A 23,880-nucleotide genomic window follows, 5' to 3' on the forward strand; every position below is an offset into this window, starting at 1 on the left:
ATTTTTTATTTTATTTTCAATGTTGCGTGCGTGGAGGCCGATTCTTAGTGTAAAAAAACTAAATATTTATATGAAACTTTGTCAGTGACTTTGGTCTATGAAATATCGATATTAATTACATAATAATATGATATTGGAAGGTTATAACGATCACCCTTGATCGAATGTTCAATGTTCATAGCCGTGACCGAGACTGTGCCACCGAATTCATCAAAAATTTAAATTTCAATCGTAACACCTGTCGGCTGACATTTCATGTCACTATTGATCAAGGTCTTTCAAAATCGTAGTATAAAAAGCCGTTACCTCGTGTCAAAGAATCTTTTTGCAAATCCTTCTGTACTTAACAAACATCTTTACTGCATTATGACGCGTTTAAAATACACGGTAATACTAATGCTAACATTAGAATTGGTGAATAGTCAAGAGATAGAATACTATCCATCTCAATCTGCGTTAAATGGATTTAATGCAAAGGCAAATGTACATAAAGTGATAAGTAAAAGAGATCTTCAAAGTAAAGTGATAATAAATGTGGAAGAAAGCCTTGCGAATAAGAGTACAAATTTTGTGAAACATATGCCTATAGTTAGACAATTTGATTTACAAGGCAAAATTAGATATATTCAGAAAACTAACCAAGGGGCAAGAAAACGGGCTACAGACCCAGTGTTTTATGGACACCCAAAAACCAGAGAGGAAATATGGAATGAACATTTTCTTCAAAAAAGTACAATATTTGACCAATCTGAGTCGTTAATAAAGTTGGTTCACAATATAACTTTGACATACCTATATGATTGTACACCAGTGATACTTTACGATAGTCAAGTAAAGTCCAAAGATAGTTACTTATTCCAGGATTTGCTTAAAGGCTTTCCAGTGACTTTTATTCATGGATACATTAACGACATCGATCAGTTGGAGGAACCAAAGTTGTTGAAGGGAACTTCTGAATGCCATCATTTTATAGTTTTCTTGCTTGACGTTGGAACCAGCGGTAAAGTGTTAGGAAAGCAATCAGATAGTAAAGTTGTGGTAATAGCTAGATCGTCTCAATGGGCAGTTCAAGAATTCCTTGCTGGGCCATTATCGAGGATGTTTATCAATTTATTAGTTATCGGACAAAGCTTTAGGGAAGATGGTGACTATACTTTGGTGAGGTTTGATCACTTACAATATCTGTAAAAAAAAATAGCTGCAGAAAATATTCTCAAAAATATTTTGCTGATTTGAATTGAAATTACCATTAGAAAAATTAATTTCTATAATTCAAAATAGGCAAAAGGTATAAGGCGGTATGCCACACTTTTGTTTTCATACAAATCTTCTTTCTTAAAATGTCACTGTTTCTGCTGTTGACGGTGCATTATCAAACTTATAAATATAATACCATTTCTTTTAACACCAACGGACATAAATTACAAGTTTCACTTGTTATCGGACGAAGTATTCGTGTAACATACACACAAAAAAGAAAAAAATACAGTCGAATTGGGAACCTCTTCTTTTTTTGAAGTCGGTTTAAAACAGGACCGTTACAGACCACATTAATTTCTGAAGATATCATGAACTCTCGCTTAGTATAAATGTACTTTGACTATATATGAATGGATCATTTAATTTCATATTTTAGGAAGCGCCCTACATTTTGTACACACATAAATTGTTCATCGATGGTCTTGGAGCTAGTAAACCTGTCGTGCTAAATTCTTGGACACGTGGAAAGTTCTCTAGAGAGGTAAACTTGTTCCCAAAAAAAATGACTGATGGCTACGCGGGTCATAGGTTTGTTGTTGCTGCTGCTAATAAGCCACCGTTCGTAATTAGAAGGTATGTATAAGATATTACAGTTTGAAATGTGTAGTTATTGAGATGAAGTAGAAGGATAGAAGTCCTCGAAGAGGTCAATTGTGGTATTAGGGTGAGATATTATTATGTCCATAGCTAGGAGTCTTTATGGTTGGGTTACCTTAATAAAATAAAGGTAATTTATTTACCACCCTTGAAGTTTCGATTAACTATGTTAATACTACATTTTCAATTTCTAAACGTATATGATAAAATATTTGCCATTAGAAGAATAAACGATTATTGTTTTTTAAAAAGTTAGCAACGGAAATGGCATCTACTAACTTCACTTACCAGGGAACCACTATAATAATATTGCATAGATCGGACGTGGGAAAAAAACCGTGGTAGCCTAATGGATTGACTTACCGTTTCTCAAGCAGAGGCCGTGGGTTCGAATCCGGGTTCATACCTCTGAGTCCCTCGGAGTTTATGAGCGAAATTTAATTTGAAATTTACCTTGGGCTTTTCGGTGAAGGAAAATAGCGCGATGAAACCTGCTTGTCGAGGAAGGTTCAAAACCTTCGGAAAAGTATGAAGTCTATTATTATAATATTTGCTAGCCACTTTAAATCGGTGTATGAGGATAACTCGCAAGTAATTCACGATAGCATCCATAATAACAGCTCAGTTGTCGACTTTGTGAAAAACACTGACTGTTTCGCAAAGCTCTGTATTGCCGAATCTGAGGTCAGCAAGTGCTTTAAGTCCTTAGATAAGTCTAAAGGTGCTGGACCGGACGGGATTCCTCCAGTTTTTATCTCAAATTGTGCCGAGTCTCTAGCTGTTCCACTAACCCTGATTTATAATGTCTCATTAAGCACCGGTATCTTCCCAAGTGAATGGAAAATGGCAAAAGTGGTACCGATTCTTAAGTCAGGTGATGATGAACTAGTAGGAAATAATAGACCCATTTCAATTCTGTCAGCGTTCGCTAAGCTTTTGGAAGCCCTAGTTTGTCCACGCATTCAAAATTACTTTAGTAAATACCTGTCGGTTCACCAGCATGGCTTCACTAAAGGTCGATCAACTTCCACTAACTTGGTGACTTTTGTGGAGGCAGTTGCTGGTGCTTTAGACTCGAACGCGCAGGTTGACGTCATTTATACCGATTTCAGCAGGGCCTTTGATAAAGTTTCGCATAGTGTTCTTAGTGAGAAGTTAGCAAAGTATGGATTTGGTGGTTCTATGTTACAGTGGCTCGTATCTTACCTTAATAATAGAAAATTTTACGTGGTGGTAAATGGATTCTCCTCTGACATATGTAACATTACCTCTGGAGTTCCTCAGGGCTCCCATCTTGGTCCTATTCTTTTTAATATATTTGTAAATGACATCCCTGATATTTTTAAATTCTCAACACCATTTTTATATGCTGATGATCTTAAGTTAGTTAAGATAATCAATTCAGCAAATGATATTCCTTTACTACAAAGTGACCTTGATAAGTTAAGCTTTTGGTGCAAGGCTAATGGCATGTTTCTCAATGCTGGCAAATGCTCTTTCATTAAATTCACTCGTAGATTGCATGTTTTCCCATCAGCTTATACTTTGGAAGGAACTTTTTTAACTGAAGTGGACTGTATAAAGGACCTGGGCGTGATAATTGATAAAAAGCTTACTTTTAAACCGCATATTGATTCAACTGTTAATAAAGCGTCCAGGATGCTCGGCTTCGTATTAAGAAATAGTAAAATCTTTCGCAGCGTACGAGCGAAAATACTTATTTACAACGGCTTAGTTAGGAGTATACTAGAATATGGAAGCGTGGTTTGGCGACCCCACTATGCTGTTAACTCTTTACATTTAGAACGGGTGCAAAAGCGCTTTTTATGGCACTTGTCATTCTCTGTGGGTCTTGCAAAAAAATTTAAATCGTACAACAGGAGACTTGCGCATTTCAAAATAACGTCTCTCTCGAAGCGCAGAGAACTTTTAGATATGGTTTTCCTATATAAGATTGTTCGCTATAAGGTTGACTGTCCACAATTGCTTGGTAATTTAAATTTTAAGATTCCTGCCAGACTTCCGAGATCTCATGTAAGGCTTTTTCACCCGCCTCGTCGTAGAACGGTACTGGGTTGTAACTCCCCTGTAGCTCGCATGTCTAATCTATATAATGACTGTTCCAAACGTATTTATTGACTCGCGGCTAGGTTTTAGAAACAATATTCTTACTTTTCTTGGTTCCACCAGATAACATGGTTGAGTATTAGTTGCGTTTTGTATTCTGCTTAAAAATATATATATCTTTTTTAAGTTAGTTTCTTGGTCTTAAAATTATTAAAACTGTTTTTGTTATTTTTTGTTTCCTCTTCTTTTTCCTTTTAATTTATACACACATGTTTATTTTTGCTTGAGGTGCTCGCCTATAAATGGTTACGCAATTAGATTAGTTTGTGAAATGTATTACTTACTCTTGAATTATTGTAGTAACTGTTGGTGTGCCTAATAAATAAATAAAATAAAATAAAGTCCCCAACCCGCATTGGACCAGCGTAGCGGGCTACGGCCTAAACCCTCGCCTGAGAGGAGAGTCGAGCCCAGCAGTAGTAGGACCAGTAGTAGGGTTGAAGATAAAGGGCATGGAGTCTCGCGTTTGTTGCTCTTTTCTTCACGGTGGTCACGAGAGATAACCACCACTTTGAAGGCTCTATTGGTTTTGGAAGGAAGGAAATCTATTGGTTTTGTGTTTTAATTCTATGATTAAATCAACAACAAACCACCTATATGGTTTCTAACAGCCGTAGCGCCGCGGCAGATGCAGCACGCAAGAAAGACCTGCTAGGTCTATTTAAAGCTGCAAAATATGCAATCCCTCATTGCTATCGTGAGGGGAAATCATGTTTCGAGGACCAGCATAAAAAATTAAATTTTTACGATGATCTTCGAAACATGTTTACTCCTTCGAAGTTCCAAACGCATATGTCTTTTGGCATAAACTAAGCGCATAAAACAAGTTCAATATTAAAAATACAACTTTTTTTTAAATTAATTTTTGCCATTTTCTTCACTGTGAGTATTAATAGTAACCACCCCATCATGCAAATTGCAAAAAAAGTGCAAGAATGATTATAATTAATCCCGATTGAGTAGCAGGACACAAAAAATATTTTTAATCTGATAATAAAAATCTGTGCCGCAAAGAGTTAAAGGGTTAAATAGTAGTAGTGTCTGTATATTTGTGGAATATGGCTTAAAAATCCTGTCTTTAGGAGGAACTTTGCCCAGTGGGAGACTTAAATGACGGTGACGAAATTTTTGTTGAGGTTCCTCTCCTGAAAAGTTGTTATTTTGGAGATGTGATCTTATTACACCAATAGTGCGAATTCACATTGCGTTCATTGGTTGTGACCTCTATATACACGTTGTTAATGGTTCGAATCGTTTGCATTGCATTAGTGCCATGTAGAAACTCGGATTAAAAACACACTAAGTATTCTTGTCTTAATTTTAAAGCTAATGCAAAATTAACCAAAACGAAATAAAAACGACTAACGCCAAAATGTTTAATTTAGAAGATTTTATTTGATAAAAGTTTCTAACGTGAATCTTAATCACTAAAAAGGTATAATATAAAAATCAAAGCTGCCGGAACTAGTTCTAAAGTTTTGGCAACTTCATAACTCAAACTTTAATACTGTATACATACGATATTAGAGTCCGAAGTTCGAGTCCGGATTTCACTCTGAAAGACCGAAATGAGTGTACGTCAGGAAATGCTCAAGTAGGAGACAGGCGTGATAGTATTTATGTAGAAGTGATATTATTCACAGAACATTATTCAACATTATTTCCTGTTATGTAGAATGAAATAACTTATGCGGTCAATACGGTGCAATAATTTAAGATTATTAGTAAACAAATTAGGCCAGATTTATTCGTCACTTATTTGCAGGATAAAATCGGATGCCGATGGTGGTAACCCGCGAGTCACCTGGGATGGTATTGAAATAAGGATGCTTAAGCTGTTATCTGTAAGAAACAATTTTTCGATAGAAATTATCGATGCAAAAGATCAACTTTTATTAGGGTAAGATATTAAAGAAAGAAAGAAATTTGTGTACTACAAATGTTACCATAAAATGAAAGAAAAAACTAATAATGAGAAGGAATAAGAAAGAAAAGAACAAAAAATAAATATGACAGCATAAAATGAAGACCTTAAAAGAAAGAAATATTGAAAAAATGAAATCACAAATAAATAAAATTAAAATACAAATTATTAATAAAAAAAAAAATAACAAGAGTGTCACTAACTCAATATTTGCTGGAAAACACAAAGCGTTCAGAGCACTGATTTTCAGATAGATACCCATTGCACACAAAGATTATTACTGCCACAACAAGTGAAAATAAGTCACGCAAGCAATTTGCAAAATTTGCGTATATATGATAAATTATCATTTTATCATTAATAATGATAACATAATAGTCTAAACATTCTACTGTTTAGTATGGTGGTAGCCTTTTTTTTTTTTTTTTTGACGGGGGGAAATCTTTATGGATACCCCTGAGCCCAGGGAGACTCAGGGGTTATGTGGGGACTCTCCCTCCAGACTGGAGGGCCTACCCCACTAAAACCCCCCCGGGTTTCCCTCTTGCCGGTTGAGTCGGCGCCGTGGGATCAGTGAACATTCACCACGACGAGTATGGTGGTAGCCTAGTGGAAGAACTGTTGCGTCTGAATTTAGACATCGATGACGCACGACTTTCATTTCTAAGTTACATACAAAAACACAAAAAAAATATTTTATTTTACAATAAGATTGTGTAGGTACATTATAACTTAAATTATGACATAGAAGTAACAAACACAAGTCAATTGTAACGTAATCGCGTTCAGAGAAAATTGCCTACGATTCCTGCAGCGAAGCTTGTCTCGCAGGTAATCAATAAAATCCTTGTCAATATTTAGTAAAAGTATGAAAGGAACACGTATTCAGCTATTCCAAAATATACAATAATAATTCAAATACAACTAGGTATTCAAAGATAACACAGTGAATAAAAAAAAAGAAAACTAAAATAAAAAAAACACATATTAATAGCCGAAAAGGCAAGCCAGCTTTATCCTCGGCAAAGCGTCAGCGCTGGTTTCAGCTGGAGCCTGATACTTTAAACATTTAACAAATCAAAGGTAAATTATAAAACAACTAAAATCTGTAAATAAAGAAATTTAAAACAAGAATAAAATTACAATAGTACTAAAAGTGTGCAGTGGAGTTTTAAATAAATACGACTTACAAAATAAATACTTTTTTACCAATGATAGAAGCTGTGGCCTTTATATATCACATTAATGTTATTTCATTTATCTTTTACGAAAACATAGGAAGTAGTAGCAATTCCTACCGCTAACGGTGAAAATTTTTCACCATCTTTGGAAAACGAGTGGTATGACATATTGGGCCAAAAGGGTCTCCACTAAGGAAACTTTTCCTCAGCGGAGATTGAGATTACTAATAATACGATGATGATGATGATGGATTCGCTGCTTTTCAATATAACGCCAGTGTATTGGTTACATAGTTATCACTTTCCAGTCCAGGGGACGCCGTGGCCAGAGACATATCAACGGGTCGAGCGGACATAGGCGTGGCTGGCATGTACATGACTTCTGAAAGAGGACATTATATGGATCTATCTGGCGCTCATTCACAGGATTGTGCTGTTTTTATCACTTTGATGTCTACTGCTTTACCTAGGTTCGTTCAAATAATTTGATTCTTCGTTAGTTGTTTTATAATAATAATAATAATAATAATTTCATTTATTTCAGACCATGTCCATAGTGTGTTAGTTACAAAATCTTATAGCCTATGTTAGTATGAACAATTCAATAATAATAATAATAATAAACTACATTAAATTATAAACCAAGCCCCTGGAACCCATATGCACTAGGTTCCAGTGCTTCCAAAAAGCGCAAGCCGGCTGTTCCCAAACTGAATTCAGAAGGCTGTTGGAACCATCACGAAAACGTCGCATCAGGGAGGCTGATCTCTTGCGTATTATCGCACTGAAGGTGTCAGTACGCGCCTCCGCGAACATGCCTGATGCGCTGCAGGAGCGTGGCAGTCCCAACAGCATTCTGAACCCGTTATTATATTGTACACGCAGGGCGTTGGCCGCCCTTTTAGTGTAACTTGTCCACAGACTGCACGTGTAAAAGGTCTGACAAAACGCCTTAAAAAGGGTGATCTTGACATTCCCATTACAACGCGCAAACCTGCGGGACAACATATTACAGCGCACGGCCAACGCCCTGCGCTCCCTCTCCATGTCCATATCATCACGGAGACACTCGGTGACCCAATGCCCAAGGTATTTAAAACGAGTCACTCTATTAAGAGGAGATCCACATAGATGTACTGGAGGGAAAGAGACGAGGGTTTTGTTACCAGCCTTAAATACTAGTAACTCGCTCTTACTCGTATTGTACCTTAGGCCATGGGCCACCGCGTACTCCTCACAGACCCTCAGTAGTTTCACGAGCGCACTGATCGACGGGCACAGCAGCACCATATCGTCCGCGTAGCGTATGTTATTCAACATGGTACCCCCGATTGAACAGCCAATACCCGTGCTGCTGAGCCCAGCGATCAGCTCGTCCATGTACAGATTGAACAACCTAGGCGAGCTGAGCGCACCCTGTCTCACCCCACACTCCAATCTGTACACGTCCGAGAGCACCCCTGCCCATTTCACCTGGTTGTTTTGGTGATTATACCAGAAACGGAATAGGTCGATCACCTCCCTCGGGGTACCAGTGCAGCTTTGCATTTTGTCCCATAGTATCTCATATGAGACCGTATCGAATGCCCTCGATAAGTCCAAGAAACAGGCAAAGACCGGCGTTTGCGCTTTGGTGTAGTACTGGACAGTATGTTTAAGGCATAGAATGGCACTTTCCGTTGATAGTTTGGGCTTAAACCCAAACTGGGCATCCTGAGTTTTTATGTGCCTTGATAACACACTGTCCAGCAATCCATCCAGCACTTTAGCCGCAACTGTTGCCAGCGATATTGGTCTGTAGTTGGACCCATCGGAGGCATCCCCCGTCCTATTTTTTATTATGGGCACTACTATCGTCTTCATAAGGCTGTCTGGCAGATAACAATGAATAAGGCACATGTTAAAGAACATTTTTAGGACCCGAGGGAGATGTGCTCCCGCGTGAACGAGATGCTCAATATTGAGACCATCGTGCCCCGGCGACTTTCCCCTTGGCATAGATTTAATAGTCTGGTCAACCTCTTTATAAGAGAAGCTAATTGACCGAGCAGCACGACAATCACCAGCAGAGACCACACTGGACGCCCCCTTAAGCGGACTCTCCATCTTAAAACGTGCCCTAAACATATTTGCTATCTGGGCAGGCTCGGACGCACCCTTAACGCTAGCTGGGACACCCGCCCTGTGTTGCAATTTATTTGTGTGCCTCCAGAACCTGCCAAAGTCTTTGGCTTTGTGGTGTGTAGCTAAAATGTTCATCTTTATTTGATTTTCATTGTCTTGACACCACTTCAGCTTTTCCTTGAAAAGTTTTCTAGAGGCACACATATTTACATAAAGTGGTCCAGCATTTGGCCTCCCACTCCAAAGCCACTGCTGAAAGCACATCCTTTAGCTGAACCTACAGGGTTTCAGGGCCCTGAAACCATTGTAGTTTCATCTTGTCTGTTGATCAATTTGTATACCACTTACTTGAGTTTTCATTCAAGAATTCAAAACATTTAGCATTTTTCATTTATTTTGACAATGGCTTGGTTTCCAAATTAATACAACCACAATTTAAAATTTCAATCGACAATGCGTTTTCGGACAAATCTTTTGCGCTGTAGGAGATCAAACAAAAAATGTTGATTTTATTGGTAATTAAATAATTATTTCAGATGTAAGTCCCCGTACATTTGGTTTTTTTTTTTCAAATAAACCATTTTTTCGGGCCCTTTGATTAAGGACTACTGACTCATGGGACTATGGGATATGCGAAAACCTGCGAACTCCATTATTGATTTTATTATTTTTCTTTCGGTATACATTTGTTTGGTGTCCCAATATCCAATATACAAATACAATACTCCTTTGTTTATTAAGTATTTTTGTTTATTGTTAGGTACTACTAGTTGTAATTATATTTTTTCAGATATCGAGCTATCCTTGGTCCATTCCATTGGCATGTCTGGGTAGCACTAACGTTCACTTATCTCTTCGCCATTTTCCCCTTGGCATTCTCCGACAAACATACCTTACGCCATCTTCTTCATAACAGTGGTGAAGTTGAAAATATGTTTTGGTATGTCTTCGGTACCTTCACTAACTGTTTCACCTTCGTGGGAAAGAATTCGTGGACCAGAACGACTAAGATCACCACAAGACTACTAATTGGTACAATTTATCTTATCATAGTCCCGTGAAGATTTTACAATGTCTTACGAGTAGTTAAATTTTTTTACAGTCTTGCATAAGTACTTATAGAAGAATCAGTGCTAAAGCAACTGTTGTATTTACGAATATAGTGCGCATAGAAAATCAAAAAATACTTTTTTCTAATTTATAGGTATTAGACTAAATGTTTGTTTTAGTTCATCGCAATACATTTTCTATATGGAATTGCAGGATGGTATTGGTTGTTTACAATAATTATCACGAGCTGTTACACGGGATCTATAATTGCGTTCGTCACGTTGCCAGTGTTTCCTGAAACCGTTGATTCTATACCACAACTTTTGAGTGGATTTTATCGTATTGGCACTTTGGGTAAGTTTTGTGATCGGAAGACATTAGAAAGATATTGTAAGTGCACACTAAGAGCGTTTGCATACTACGTTCGATTTATGTCAGTTCGGAATCCGAGAAATGACGTTTCGAAACGTCTTAGGTATCATTTTATCTCTAAGTGTGCAAGCGATATTCGTATTTTCTCGTATTTTAATCGGTCTTATTGCACAAGTGACATCCGAAGTGGGTCCGAGTTTTCTAGATTTGTATAGTCTCGGGTTTGGAGCGAATACGAATCGGATGCTTTGCACAAACACGCTAAGAGGTGCATTTACCTGACAAATCTGTTGAAACTTGAAAAACCGAGAAGTTTTTTATCATGTCAACGAGGGCACGAAGGGAAAGCGTGTAAATAAGAGTTGCAGAGCTTTATTTAAATCACAAGATCTGAGGGGCACTGCTACAGCACCCGTCGCCCCGAGACATAAAGTTGACAAGTCCCATGATCCGGATCACATTACTGCCGGGCAGCAAAAATAAGAGGTGGCGTACTTCCTTAGACAATCTGTTTTACAAATCTACCTATTAATAATAGTATTTATACCTACTATCATAATTTAGCCTATATGAAATTTTTCGTATTAGCTCAAATCTGTACAACTTACGTCATAAAGTACATAGTATACAGTTAGCTTAAAATAAATTATTGTTCAAGAGTGAAATTTTAAAGTAATAAATTTCGTGAGTCAGATTCACCAGGCCTCGGAGTTTGAAAAGTGATAATTACAAAATGTACCTACTCTCAGATCGTGGTGGATGGGAGAGATGGTTCTTCAACTCTTCTGATGATTTGACAAACAAGCTCTTAAAGAAGATGGAATTTGTGCCCAATGTAGAAGCAGGCATCAGGAATACAACCAAAGCATTCTTCTGGCCATATGCCTTCTTGGGATCACAGGCTGAGTTGGAATACATTATTCAGACGAATTTTACTAAAATCAAGTAAGTCCTTTAATTCCTTATAATTAAGCAGACAATGTGGCAAAAAAATGAATAATGAAAAGAAAGTATATTATAAGACATTATTGTCCGTGGTCTACGGTTTTTTTTATTAAAAAAGTGCGCATTTGACCTCCATCTGATTCCCATCAAGGAAGTGACGATAAGGTCGACGATGTAGTATACACACCTAAATAATGCCTATTTAATCTCGCCTTGAAAATACCCAAGTTATAGCGTTCGGGGAATAAGTATGCAGGCAAGGAATTCCACTCTTTGGCAGTTCGCCATATAAAGGTGGAAGCGTAACGCTTCGTGCGAATTCTTACTTACGTCTACGCCTACATCTAGTCCCCCGATAATGGAAAGGGGAAGGCGGAATCATATTATGCAATTCCATAGCACACTCTCTATATCGTGTAGAATACCGAAAAGCAGGCACCTTTACGGCGGTATTCAAGGATAGCCTTTAACACCGCCGCACCGTCTTCGCCTCTACTACATCCGAGTCACCTAGAAGTCACCTATAAACTCTTATCACGGTATATTATCAGTAGAAATATTTTGGTTCTATTGTAGAGACAAATCCTTAGGATTTTAGGTTCGTTGCTATTCCGTACTCCGCAGCCTGTAAACCACCTTTAACTTTTTAGATCAAAGCGAGCAGTGCTTCATATATCAAATGAGTGCTTTGTCCCATTCGGAGTAACAGTTGGTTTTCCCAAAAACGCTCTACATACCTCCAAGCTAAGCAGCGACATACGAAATATGTTACAATCAGGAATCATTGCTAAACTTGGCGATGAAGTTCGTTGGGAAGTACAGAAAAGTAGCAATGGAAGACAATTATCGGTAAGTTTCTCTTTGTTGCTTGTCAGAAAATTATAACTTTTTTATAAAAATGTAGTCGACCTGTAAAGTTTGCTTATCCATTTTCGCTATACTATATTTTCACCGGAATTAAATCTATGTGTCAAGTTTTTTTAAATCGGTTAACAGAAAGTAGGTGAAATCCGTTAAATCGAATATTTTTTTCAAATTTCAATGAGACCACTACTAAAGTACCCCATATCCAACAAAAAAGAATGATCAAAATCTGTTTACCAGCATCGGAGTAATCGCGTAATATAGACACAAAAAATAAAGACGAATTGAGATTGAGATTGACGCGTTACCGATGTTACGAGTCTTATGAGATGTTACAAGTGTTGTAGCATAGAATTATCATGTTATTTATGACGTCAACTATGATATGCGATTTAATAGATCATTTCAAAGCTCTATTAGGTCTAAAACGATATTTGAGTATTGACTTTTACTTTCAGGTAGGAAAGGGACCGCTAAAATCCGGCGCAGTAGAAGAAAAAGGTTTGACATTGGAAGACACGCAGGGCATGTTTCTTCTTCTAGGAGCTGGGTTTTTAATGGCAGTGACATCGCTTCTTTCTGAGTGGATGGGAGGCTTTACTAACCGATGTCGAGCCATGAGAAACAGAACTAGGAAAGAGATAGAAAATAATATCAGTGTTTCTGAAGAAAATCTTTTAGCTACTCCAAAATCCACAGACGATAATATTAAAATAATGGACAGTACAGTAGGTCGACTTAATAATTTTACAAGATCTATCAGCGCTGGTTCTAGGGAAACCTTGGACGGGCAGATAATTAACATTACTGAAGAAAATATCTTGGTTCATAATAATTTGGACACTGATGCTTGGGGTTCTCGAAGGTCGAGTTCCGTAGATCTAGATAGGGAAATCAGAGAGATATTTGAAAAGGATGAGAGTAGAAAAACGATGGTAGACGAGGACGTTGTGGAAGTAGATGACGAAGATAGAGTAGAAACTGCTCGCAATGGCGCCCTGTTTGGAGATCGATTGAAGTCCAAAATATAAAAAACAAAATCAATCTTGTAGCTTACTATTACATTGTAATAAGTGTGTAAAAGTGTAAATAAGTGGTTTTGTAGACGAAATAAATAAACTACAAAATTGACATCCAACTCTTTATTATCCTTCGAACAGTCATCAAAATAATTTATAACAATTTTCTAACACTGTCGATTAACATTATGTTTCATTCAGCCACTGAGATGTTTCATCATTCACTTTATACAATAGGGCAGATATGGCTGCCTCAACACAGAGAATACAGGCGCCGTAAGACCTATTTAATGCAATATTTGGCCCGGCCTTAGCTTACAAAATAATTACACAATTATGACTTAAATTCCTGAGAGACACCGTCGAAATACCGTCAGCCGTCTCTCATTGTTATCAGTAAAAATATCGATAAAATACAACAGATTTTTGCATTCTTTGTAAATTCAAACGAAAATATACCTAATACCTACCTACCTAAGCATTTATTATATATATTGCACAACTGATGTTACAAGAGAAAATAATGCGAAATCGACTTGAGTATTCAATAAGGATATGTATTTATAATCCTACACTATTTGGGTTGTCCACAATACGCTGTGATGCAATAGCAAATAGACAAAGGACGAGGATCTCGATACAGGCGAAATCAGCGACTTTAAAACGAATTTCACCTCAAACGTCTTAAGGATACGACGTAATTTTCAAATCCAAAGAAGCTATCAATCGATAACGATACTAGAAAACTAACACAAATCTTAGATTTTTAAAATTTTGACCCATGACAGCCAACAAATTTCGTACCCTATAAAAGACATTTAAGATAAAATAACAACATTTTATACTTATAACTACATTTTAATTAAATGCAATGTATTAACCACTCTAAAAGGAAAACTGTACAGCCCTTTGCTATTGGCACACAGCAAGATAAATACAGGTAAAACATACACATAAGTGGGTATATCTACAAAACAAACCAAGCAAACTCTTTTTACAATAACACACAACACAGTTGTGCGTCAAAATAATATTAAATATTAATTCATTAAAGTCGAACTCATTCCCGATAGCAAAGCTCACAACCTCGGAAATAATGCTCCCAAATACCAGCTTACTGTTGAAATATACACGATAAAGTCAGTCCACAAAGGACAAATCGAATAGAGTGCTAATGCAGCAGCCCTTGGCCTTTTTCGGCCATTAACACTGTTATAAATTTATGTCGACGTAACAACAATAACTTTCAACTATTCGAAACATCAACAAAATTGGCGAAGACAAACTAGCGATTATTTGCTCAAAACCGTTTTTGTCCTGCCTGCGTACCACTTTTTGGTAAATCCGATTGCAAAACGAAACGTCTTGGTAATGTTCCATTTAATTTGTCCTTCGAGACTTAATAAAATATGTATGTGCAAGTTATCATACCATTCACAATAATACAACTTTAAAACTTCCATAGATATTGGCTGAGAAACTCAGTAAAGATACTTACAGTACAAGCTTCAACCATCGACCTAAACAAACACTTTCTTTTTGTGCAAAATTTTCAATAAGACTATGTCTATATATTGGACTTTACGTAGTGTATGTAAAACGTTTATTATTGGACAATTTGGTCGGTGAATAGTGATAGGTAACTGTGAGATATTATATTTTGGTAGAAAAATAATATTCTTGTCTATTTCTATAATGTTATTTGACATAACAGTCTTTCCAAATTGATTTGCACTTGGGAAAGACAATAATCAGAATGTGATATTATAGGTTTAGGTTAAAGAAGCGTTTGTGTTAGAAACCGCTATATCGTTAACAAACACGATTGAGCAAATTCTAATGAACAACGCTAATATTTTAGAGAAAGAAACGATTAGGAACGAACCACCGAAAACCATGTAAAGTAACGTAATTTTAGAATCTCCAAATTCAAGGATTGCAACAGTGTAGTGTATTTATATCACATTAAAAATTTACTCTAAACATTTAGGTGTACACTAATTACTCCCTTAACACGGGTCAACATTTATTATGCTCCAATATTAAAATATTAATTCGTTAAAACTAACCGTGTATATTAATTTACAATGCGAAAATACATTTCTTATGTGTTCAGACTTTTGAACTACAAAACTGGTTGCTTCCCTGTACAAATTTAACAAATATACATTTAACATTTTGTTATTGTGATTTGAAGGATTATAATAAGAACATTTACGCTTATGTAAACTTGTTTAAATCTTACATTTAATTTAAACAGATACAATCACAAACATTTTCAACAGTTTCACTGTCAAGACATTTAGCTGAAGGTTAACATTATTATCTTTAATCTACAGATAGACACATTATTATGCAATATTTTTTAATACAATAAGCTTCTGAGTGACAGTTCTACGGTCATAAATTTAACAATTCTTAAAATTACCTGGATGTGAAAAATATTGATGCACAAATGCCATCGTATAGTACAAATTTTGGTAAAAAATGGTTACATTTAGGCACTGTGAGTAAGGCATCTACAGTGAGACGATATGAGAGGACAGACTGATGGAAGGGAACGTCTAGACAATAGTAATACAGCTGAAACAGAAACATATGCAGTATTGAAAGGTGATAAGAAATCAAATTAAGTATATGAGGAGGACAACGATAAATATACTCTTGTTTATACACACATTTCCAAAAATAGGGCGGATTGTGATAGTGCTTTTACCAAAAATGATAATTGAATATGGAATATATTTATTCTGTACGTGTGCTTAAAGCTGAGGTTACTTACTAGATACATAGGTACACATTTACGTTGTTTGCTGTTGCGTCTACGACTATCCTAAAGTAAAGTGTTAAAGGATTCGTCTTCGAATCACATTAACAAAATAAAAAGGACTACCAATATACTTGTTCTTTCATTACCCATTTAGCAACTAATTTTTATCTTAACACTTAACACGTAATACGTATGATATTCAAAATTGACTCCATATTTGGTCTGCAAACGAGGAACGCCCGCATAAAAACTCTTTGATCGACATTTTGGAAAAAAATACTATGGGTACTTTACGATAATTTGTTTCACTGAAAAAAATTAAATAGCTGCTGAGACTATTATTATAAAAGTTGTACACGTGTCAATGCATTACATCAATTACGTTAAAACGACGTCATAGTCGGGAGCTCTAATTCATTATAATAAAGGTGTGATTGTACACTTACAGGACTGCTTAGAGTGCGAGTGTTATCATAAGAAATTTTAAAGCTTCGTGTGGTACCTTTATATACTCATTTCTAGCTAACATTACCTACTTTACTTACAAAACATTCGTTCCTAACGGGACGTGTATACATAATATGTAAATATCATATGATTTCCATGTATAAATATGTTAATAGATAAAGTTTTACAATACATAATTTATTATCTTCCGTGATGACACTACGCTTACTTAATTTACAAAGATTCAAAGTTCGGATGTCACACTATTATTATATTTTTAAAATGGCACAAAAACTTTAACACTAACACAAAAGTCAACAGTTCATATTTAGTCTTCAATGCACTTCACTCTTTGATAACCAAAGTCCTTTTTCACGCACTACGCAACTCCATTCGACCGCTTAGGTATAGTCACTTGAACTTCAGATTAACTTATGTTTTCTTTTACAGCTCGCTCGGGATCCATAACAACAGTCACTATGTTAAATTGACTAACTTTAAGCTAAACAGACAATGGCACGGATTGCACATTTATTATCGTCTATGTACAAGGGAATTAGAAATCTATCTATAAGTAGTTACTTATGTTCAAAATTGATCAGGGTTGCAGCAAATATTGTACTTAAGTTTAACATTCAATCTTAATCTTTAGTGTTCTTGCAGTGCATATTACAATTACGTATAATAGAAGGGTAGTGTGTACTTGAACTTTTAATAATGTGATTCCTTTTGAAATCAACACAAAGACTTGCAGCTACTTCACCCTTTGTGGGTGTTTGAAATTCTCGCAATTGAGAAGTAAGGTGTCGTCGCACCAGAAAGACCGTGCCATCTCAAAATATCAGCACCAATACAGATGCACCTTTCCTTATCAGACTTTTGGTCGACGTTAGCACTGTCCCGGTGAGGATTGCACCTTCAAGGGTAACCGAGAGGACGGTATGTACCGAATTGTATCGAAGCTCGATAGGTCGCAGCCGTTTGACCTGGGGCCTGGAGTAGATTTAGCAGTGCGGATGTAGGGGCCTCGGGTAGGACCCGAAGGCCTCATAGCCTAGCTATGTGGCCCATCCCTCGATCCGCGGCCGTTTCGTATGGGGCTGCTCATAGTCTAGAGGAACGTTGGTGTGCCTCATGTCTTGCCCGGCCGGCGAGCCCATGTTACTTGATGTTACTGAACCTGCAAATAACACACAAATTTAATTTGTTCGTTTCTCGCAACGATCTTCAAATCAGGGATCCTCCCAAACAATCAGCTTTCCCCGATAACGACAATTATACAAATCTTCCAAAGAACATTTCTATGTAAGGCGCAGAAATCTCTATACTAGCTTATTTCTGTTAGAGCGTGCGTGTTTTTGAGTAGAAGCTCTTCATAAGACTTGTAAATACCAAATAAATAGAGAGTTTAAAATTACAAGGAAAACTAAAACATATAATGACAAGGTATAATACAGAACAATAGCTACATTGGTTAACAGCTTTCAATATTAAAGATTTCCAAAAAACTAGTTTTTCTTTTCAGTAGCCAGGAACACTATCCTTGACATTTTTCCTCACTGATAAGAAGAAAGTTTCTCATGATTCTCTTAATGTTCTCATGTACTCCCAGCTTAGCACGTATTTCTATGAGGCTTGGTCCAAACCAAGTACCGCCTTAGTCATTATGTCTGCTAGTTGACTTGCAGAGCTTGTTTTTTCCACAACTACAAGACCATCTTGAACAGCTTCACGAACAAAGAAGTGTCTTACACGAACGTGCTTAGTCCTCTTATCAAACTCAGGATTATGAGCAAGGCGAATAGCAGCTTCATCGTCAACTTTTAAAGTTGGCACTTCCTTAATATCTGTCAGATCACACAATATTCTCTGAAGCCATATAAGTTCTCTGGTTGCTTCACTAGCCGCTACAATTTCTGCTTCAGTTGTAGAGATTGCAACCGATGGTTGGATTTGACTAAGCCATGACCTCCTGCATAGAGACACGCCCCTCCAGTGGTTGAACATACTGTCAACATGTCACCAGCATGGTCAGCATCGCTGTAGCCTTCTATAACTTCTTTTTCAAAGTTTGAGCAATATTTTATTCCAGTGGTCATTGTTCCTTGCAGATGTCTAAATAATTCTCTTCACGGTTTGCCAATCGTTTTTTGTGGGGTTTTCCAACTTCCTTGATACTATATCCACTACATATGCTAAATCGGGACATGTAGCTACCATTAGGTATGCAAGAGCACCTACAGCTTCTCTGTAAGGAAATATTTCTTTCTTCCATTCCTCTACTTCCCTTGTTTCAGCAGAAGAATCCTTTTGTATCGGTGTTGAAATGGGATTACAGTTCAACATACCAAACCGTTCCAGGATTTTTTTAGTATAAGCTTCTTGCCTTATAAAGATGTTATTGTCTTTTGATCTATCGACTTCCAAACCTATAATAAGACGCAGGTTTCGTGGTTATTTTCAGCCTCTTCTTAATATCATTTAGGAAATCATTACTAACTACCTCTTTATCTGTTGCAGCTACTAGCCTATCATCTACATATAATGTTATGAGCAGTTTCTAGTTCATTACCTTCTTAATGAAAAGACAGCTGTCAGAACCACTTTGTTGAAAGTTCATATCAAGTAAAATTTCTTCAAAGCACGAATTCCAGCAACGTGGAGCTTGCTTTAGACCACAGACACATTTCTTTAATTTCCATACTTTCGACGAGCCATCATTGAAATCTTTTGGTTGTTTCATGTATACTTCCTCATCTAATTTTCCATTAAGGAAAGCTGTTGACACATCAAATTGTGTTAAGTACAAATTCTCCCTGGCACTCACACTAAGCAAAGCTCTAATGGTACACTTTCTGTTCATTGCTACAGGACTAAAGGTTTGATCGTAATAATCCTTTTCTCTGTTTGAATCCTTTGACTAAAAGGCGCGCTTTGTACTTATCAATGGATCCATCAGGATTCCGCTTGATCCTAAATACCCATTTACAGGGCAGCGCCGTCCTATTTGGCGGTAATTTACATAGCGTCCAGACATCGTTCTCCTTTAACGAATCCATCTCGCTTTGCTTAGCCTGCAGCCAATCTGTACCGTCCTCTCGTTCCATAGCTTGTTTAAGTGTTTCAGGAGACTTTTCTACGTGCAGAAGGTAGACAAAGTCATCATATCTTTTCGGAGGTGATATGGTAGTCCTGTCTCTCAAGTTATACCTTGATTCTACGTCATTGTTTCCATGCGAAGATTCTGAATTAAGTTCCGGTTCATGAACTTCGAATTCCTCTTTAGCATCTGTTGTCAAATTCCCCTCCATTGTCGCTTAGTATTGCTTGGACTGTGTGTCCAACAGCCTTTGTCTCATTCAGCATTTGTATTAACTTATCTTTTACCTCATGCTTGTTTTGAATAAACTATACCATGCGTTAACTTGAGTAGTCGTCTTTAAACAGTACATAATATCTAAATTTTGAAAAGCTATGCACAAAGGGCCCGCATAAATCTGTATGTATTAATTCTCCTGGTTGAGTTGCTCTTTCCCTTTTTCCAAATTTGTCTCTATGACTTATTCCGTAAATGCAGCCTTCGCATTTTACATTGTCGTTGTATAACTGTATTCCCAACTAACGCTTGACTAACTCTCGGATATGTCTTTTGTCTTGATGAGCAAAACTTCCATGGTACAAACATATTCGAACTTGTAGCTACATTAACTTCAATAATCTTTTTTATTAGAATTACTGTCTTCATATCCAATTACTATAGTCCACCATATAGAACTGTTTTACCAACAACCTTCGTGATGCCTCCTATACCTAATTTGCAATCTCGAGTTGTTGACGTAAATATGCTATTTTGCATCTTATCTTGTGCAGCTAATACAGATAACAAGTTCTTTGTGAGCGACGGTACGAACCACACATCACTTAGTGTTATTTTCTCTATGTTTCCATTGACATTTGATTCTACCACGATAGAACCTTTCCCTTTTGCAGGAATGGATGTTCCATCTGCAATCAAGACTGTATGACTGCTGTCAAATTCGTCAAAGTCTTGGAGGAAATCCCTTCTAACAGTAATGTGAGTCGCAGCTCCATTGTCGACGTGCCAATCAAGGCTTCTGCTGTATGGATTGCAGTCTTTTATAACATTAACAGCCATTAGTGTAATGTTCTGAACTTGTTTGGATAAGGAACTTGCTGGCAAACTGTTCGGTTTCGGTGGCCTTCCATCTTTGATCCACTTTTGACAGTTTCGCACTCTCCGACCGTCCTTTTTCAGAGCAATAGTTGCATTTAAGCCTCTTGTCCTTATCCTAGCTCTTGTTGTGCTTCAGTGAGCTCGTATTAGCAGTCAGAGCTTCCTGATTAAGAATGTTCTTACTCAAAAGAGCTCTCTCGTACTATGAATGTACGATGTAGTGGCTGGTTAGATTTTCCACGGTTCAGTCAGCTTTTTGTGTAAATAGTCAACTACTTCTAAATGAAAAATAATCTTCGCCAAGGGTGTCAAGAATCTTACAGACCAATAGTAGTTCGGGTAACTCTTTTTTTGTCTTGAAACATCTCTTGATTCAGCTCGGTTCATATATTTTTCAATTTAGATTAGTGGGTTGCAATGTCATTTGCTGGATCTCGTTTAAATCCGAAAAAGGTCATGCATAAGTTGTATGATCTGTCATCACAAGTATCATCAAAAAGCCGGTGTTATTCTAACCATACTTCACGGGCAGACGTATATCTCATCACTTTACGTAATGTTTCTTCACTCAAGTTTGTGGTGAGAAGGAGTATAGCGGTGCTATCAGCATTAACGAAAATGGCAAGTTCCAATCTGTATGTGTTGACATTGGCGTCACCTGCTCCATAATCTGGCACAAAATCGGGTTTTTTAGTTTTCCTTCAACTACATCCATAGCATTTGGAATGCTCCGCAATAATTTGCTTACTTTATATCTCCATGTCGACCAGTGGACTTCTCCTTCTAACTAACCAATTTGTATTTTGGAAGTTATATTTTCCATTTTAAATTCAGGTGCTGATCTCATAACCTGTTAGAGCGTGCGTTTTTTTGAGTAGAAGCTCTTAATAAGACTTGAAAATACCAAATAAATAGAGAATTTAAAGTTTTAAGGAAAAACTAAGACATATGAGTGACACAGTATAATACAGAACAAAAGCTACATTGGTTGACAGATTTCAATATTAAAGATTTCCAAAAAACTACTTCTTTTCAGTAGTCAGGAACACTATCGTTGACACTTTAATTTCACCTATTTCAACCATCACCGCAACAGCGGCGGTGAGTTGTTAAAATAGGTCCACGTGTTTCTGATGTTTGTCAGAAATAAGCTTATGTTGAAGGAACTGACTTATACTGTCGTTAGCATGAGAATGAAATATTAAGAATAGCAATATTTTTATGAAACAAAAAACCATAATATAAACTCAGGGAATAAAAATAAACTGGTTATTCGTGACATATGACTCCACAAATTCATTTAAAGTGTTTATATTTAAAATTTGTCATTTACAAAGTATAAAATTTGAAACTAGTTATAAATATATGTACACACACCAGCACATCAAACTACACATCAAACTACACATTGACGTATCTTGTTCCGTTGCAATGGAGGCGATTTTTTTTTTTTTTTTTATACATGACAGGCAAATGACTCCACTCCACCTGATGTTAAGTGGAAAGTGGTATCCAAACGCCAAGGAACCTAGTGCAGCGATGGAACCCTCACTGCACTAGCCACCTCCACCCTGCCTGCCTACAATATGCCTCTTCACGCCTCGATTTTCGAACAAAAATGTGTAGTCTGATGTGCCGTTGTCCGTACATAAAATATTACATGGCTCCTTCGTTCTTGGATGACAAGGAACCTGTTTAGCTTATTCAGGTTGGTGTTGCAATATTATTTTTATATAATCGTTGTAAATGACAAATGTGAACAAATATGTTTTTACAAATAGCAAGCTATAGAGATTTTATTTTTGTTTTTCCCGGGGGAATCTACTGTAAGCATTATCTTTTAATGAATTTGACGATTTTAATGTAACTAATATGCTTCTCTAATAAATAAACATGAATTTTGGATACTTAAGAACGCTTAAGCCGTTAATTGCAACATTGTATCGTATACATTTGAAGAACCTAGAATTACTACGTTCTATCACCGACTTGATGTAGAAGTCGCGTGGTATAAAAATGAACTATCTAATCGGGTTTCTCCTACCTATTTACAACGATACACAAGCTAAACTACTTTCAGATTTCAATATCTAGTGCATAGATGTCTAAGGTGCAATACATTCACAACATTTGAGTGTTCTGAAGCCTTATCGCCGCCTGCACACCGTCATCACTGATACTAAAACTACCGACAATTTTTCTTTCTTTTTCCCATCATAAACGTTTTTTTAAAATCCTCATTTACACAAAAAAAACCTCCTGCCTCCTAATGCAAACAAGCTGACGAGTCAGTTGATGGAAGATGGGCATCGGCGCCCATGGACATCTCCAACATCAGAGAACTGCCTATGTGTTGCCAGCCTTTGAGAGCCTTATTGACTAGCTTTTTGAAGTACGTCATGTCATAATGCAAAGGAATTACTTCAGAAGATTCGTGGAACCAATGAACGTGATGATCTTAGAATGCCAGGCAACAAGGATGTCCTTTGTCGGGAAGTGTGAATGTGGAAACATTACGGTGGCACTAATTCGAAAGGTAATCTAACGTCCCTCCTTGTACTAAGGGACTCCAAACTATTTGTGAGTTTGGTATCATCGACAACACTAACAGGTCGTTTGATGGAGTCAAGTGGATCAAGTTAGTATTTTTAGGTAATGTAATGAATGAACAAAATAAATATAATTCCACTGTTTCCACTTACCATCAATGACTCCAGATAGGTGTGCGGGCTGCGGCGCGGACTGCTGCTGTGGGCCGCGATGCATATGATCAGGGGCACGTGGAGGAGAGACGGGTTCGGCTTTGATCTTCACATTGCTGGGAGACGCAGCCGGCGGTGGTGTCCCGCCCCCTCCTAGCACTGGCAAGCTGCTACTGTTGGGACAAAGAATAAAACTCATTGACACAGTGTTACTTTACAAGAACTAAGAAGTTTTATATATTATGTACGTACTATGTAGTTGGTAAAGAAACTAAGTAACGTTAGGGAAGATAATGTAGCTAA

At 37.0% G+C, this 23,880-nt stretch overlaps 2 protein-coding genes across 5 annotated transcripts in view; one reads left to right on the plus strand and one right to left on the minus strand.

Annotated features, from left to right (window-relative positions):
• The first annotated feature begins 366 nt into the window (after positions 1 to 366).
• On the plus strand, positions 367 to 13,475 carry LOC113230021 (ionotropic receptor 21a). Its single transcript, XM_026463751.1, has 10 exons — positions 367 to 570; positions 631 to 1,158; positions 1,637 to 1,833; positions 5,750 to 5,884; positions 7,398 to 7,559; positions 10,004 to 10,245; positions 10,477 to 10,617; positions 11,385 to 11,580; positions 12,231 to 12,429; positions 12,903 to 13,475. Exons 1-10 carry the CDS (start codon positions 367 to 369, stop codon positions 13,473 to 13,475), a joined length of 2,577 nt encoding a protein of 858 aa, XP_026319536.1.
• Positions 13,476 to 13,571: 96 nt separating this feature from the next.
• LOC113229877 (myocyte-specific enhancer factor 2) overlaps positions 13,572 to 23,880 on the minus strand; it is a 118,006-nt gene continuing 107,697 nt past the window's right edge. For all 4 annotated transcript variants that reach the window (XM_026463557.1, XM_026463556.1, XM_026463554.1 and 1 more), the window contains 2 exons: positions 23,578 to 23,750; positions 13,572 to 17,860 (listed from right to left, as the gene is read on the minus strand). In XM_026463557.1, the coding sequence (XP_026319342.1) occupies positions 17,739 to 17,860; positions 23,578 to 23,750 (295 nt within the window). In that variant the 3' untranslated portion in view covers positions 13,572 to 17,738. The remainder of the gene's footprint in view (positions 17,861 to 23,577; positions 23,751 to 23,880) is intronic.

Source organism: Hyposmocoma kahamanoa, unplaced genomic scaffold (assembly GCF_003589595.1).
Source record: "Hyposmocoma kahamanoa isolate Upper Pololo Valley unplaced genomic scaffold, ASM358959v1 63, whole genome shotgun sequence".
Classification (NCBI taxonomy): Eukaryota; Metazoa; Arthropoda; class Insecta; order Lepidoptera; family Cosmopterigidae; genus Hyposmocoma; species Hyposmocoma kahamanoa.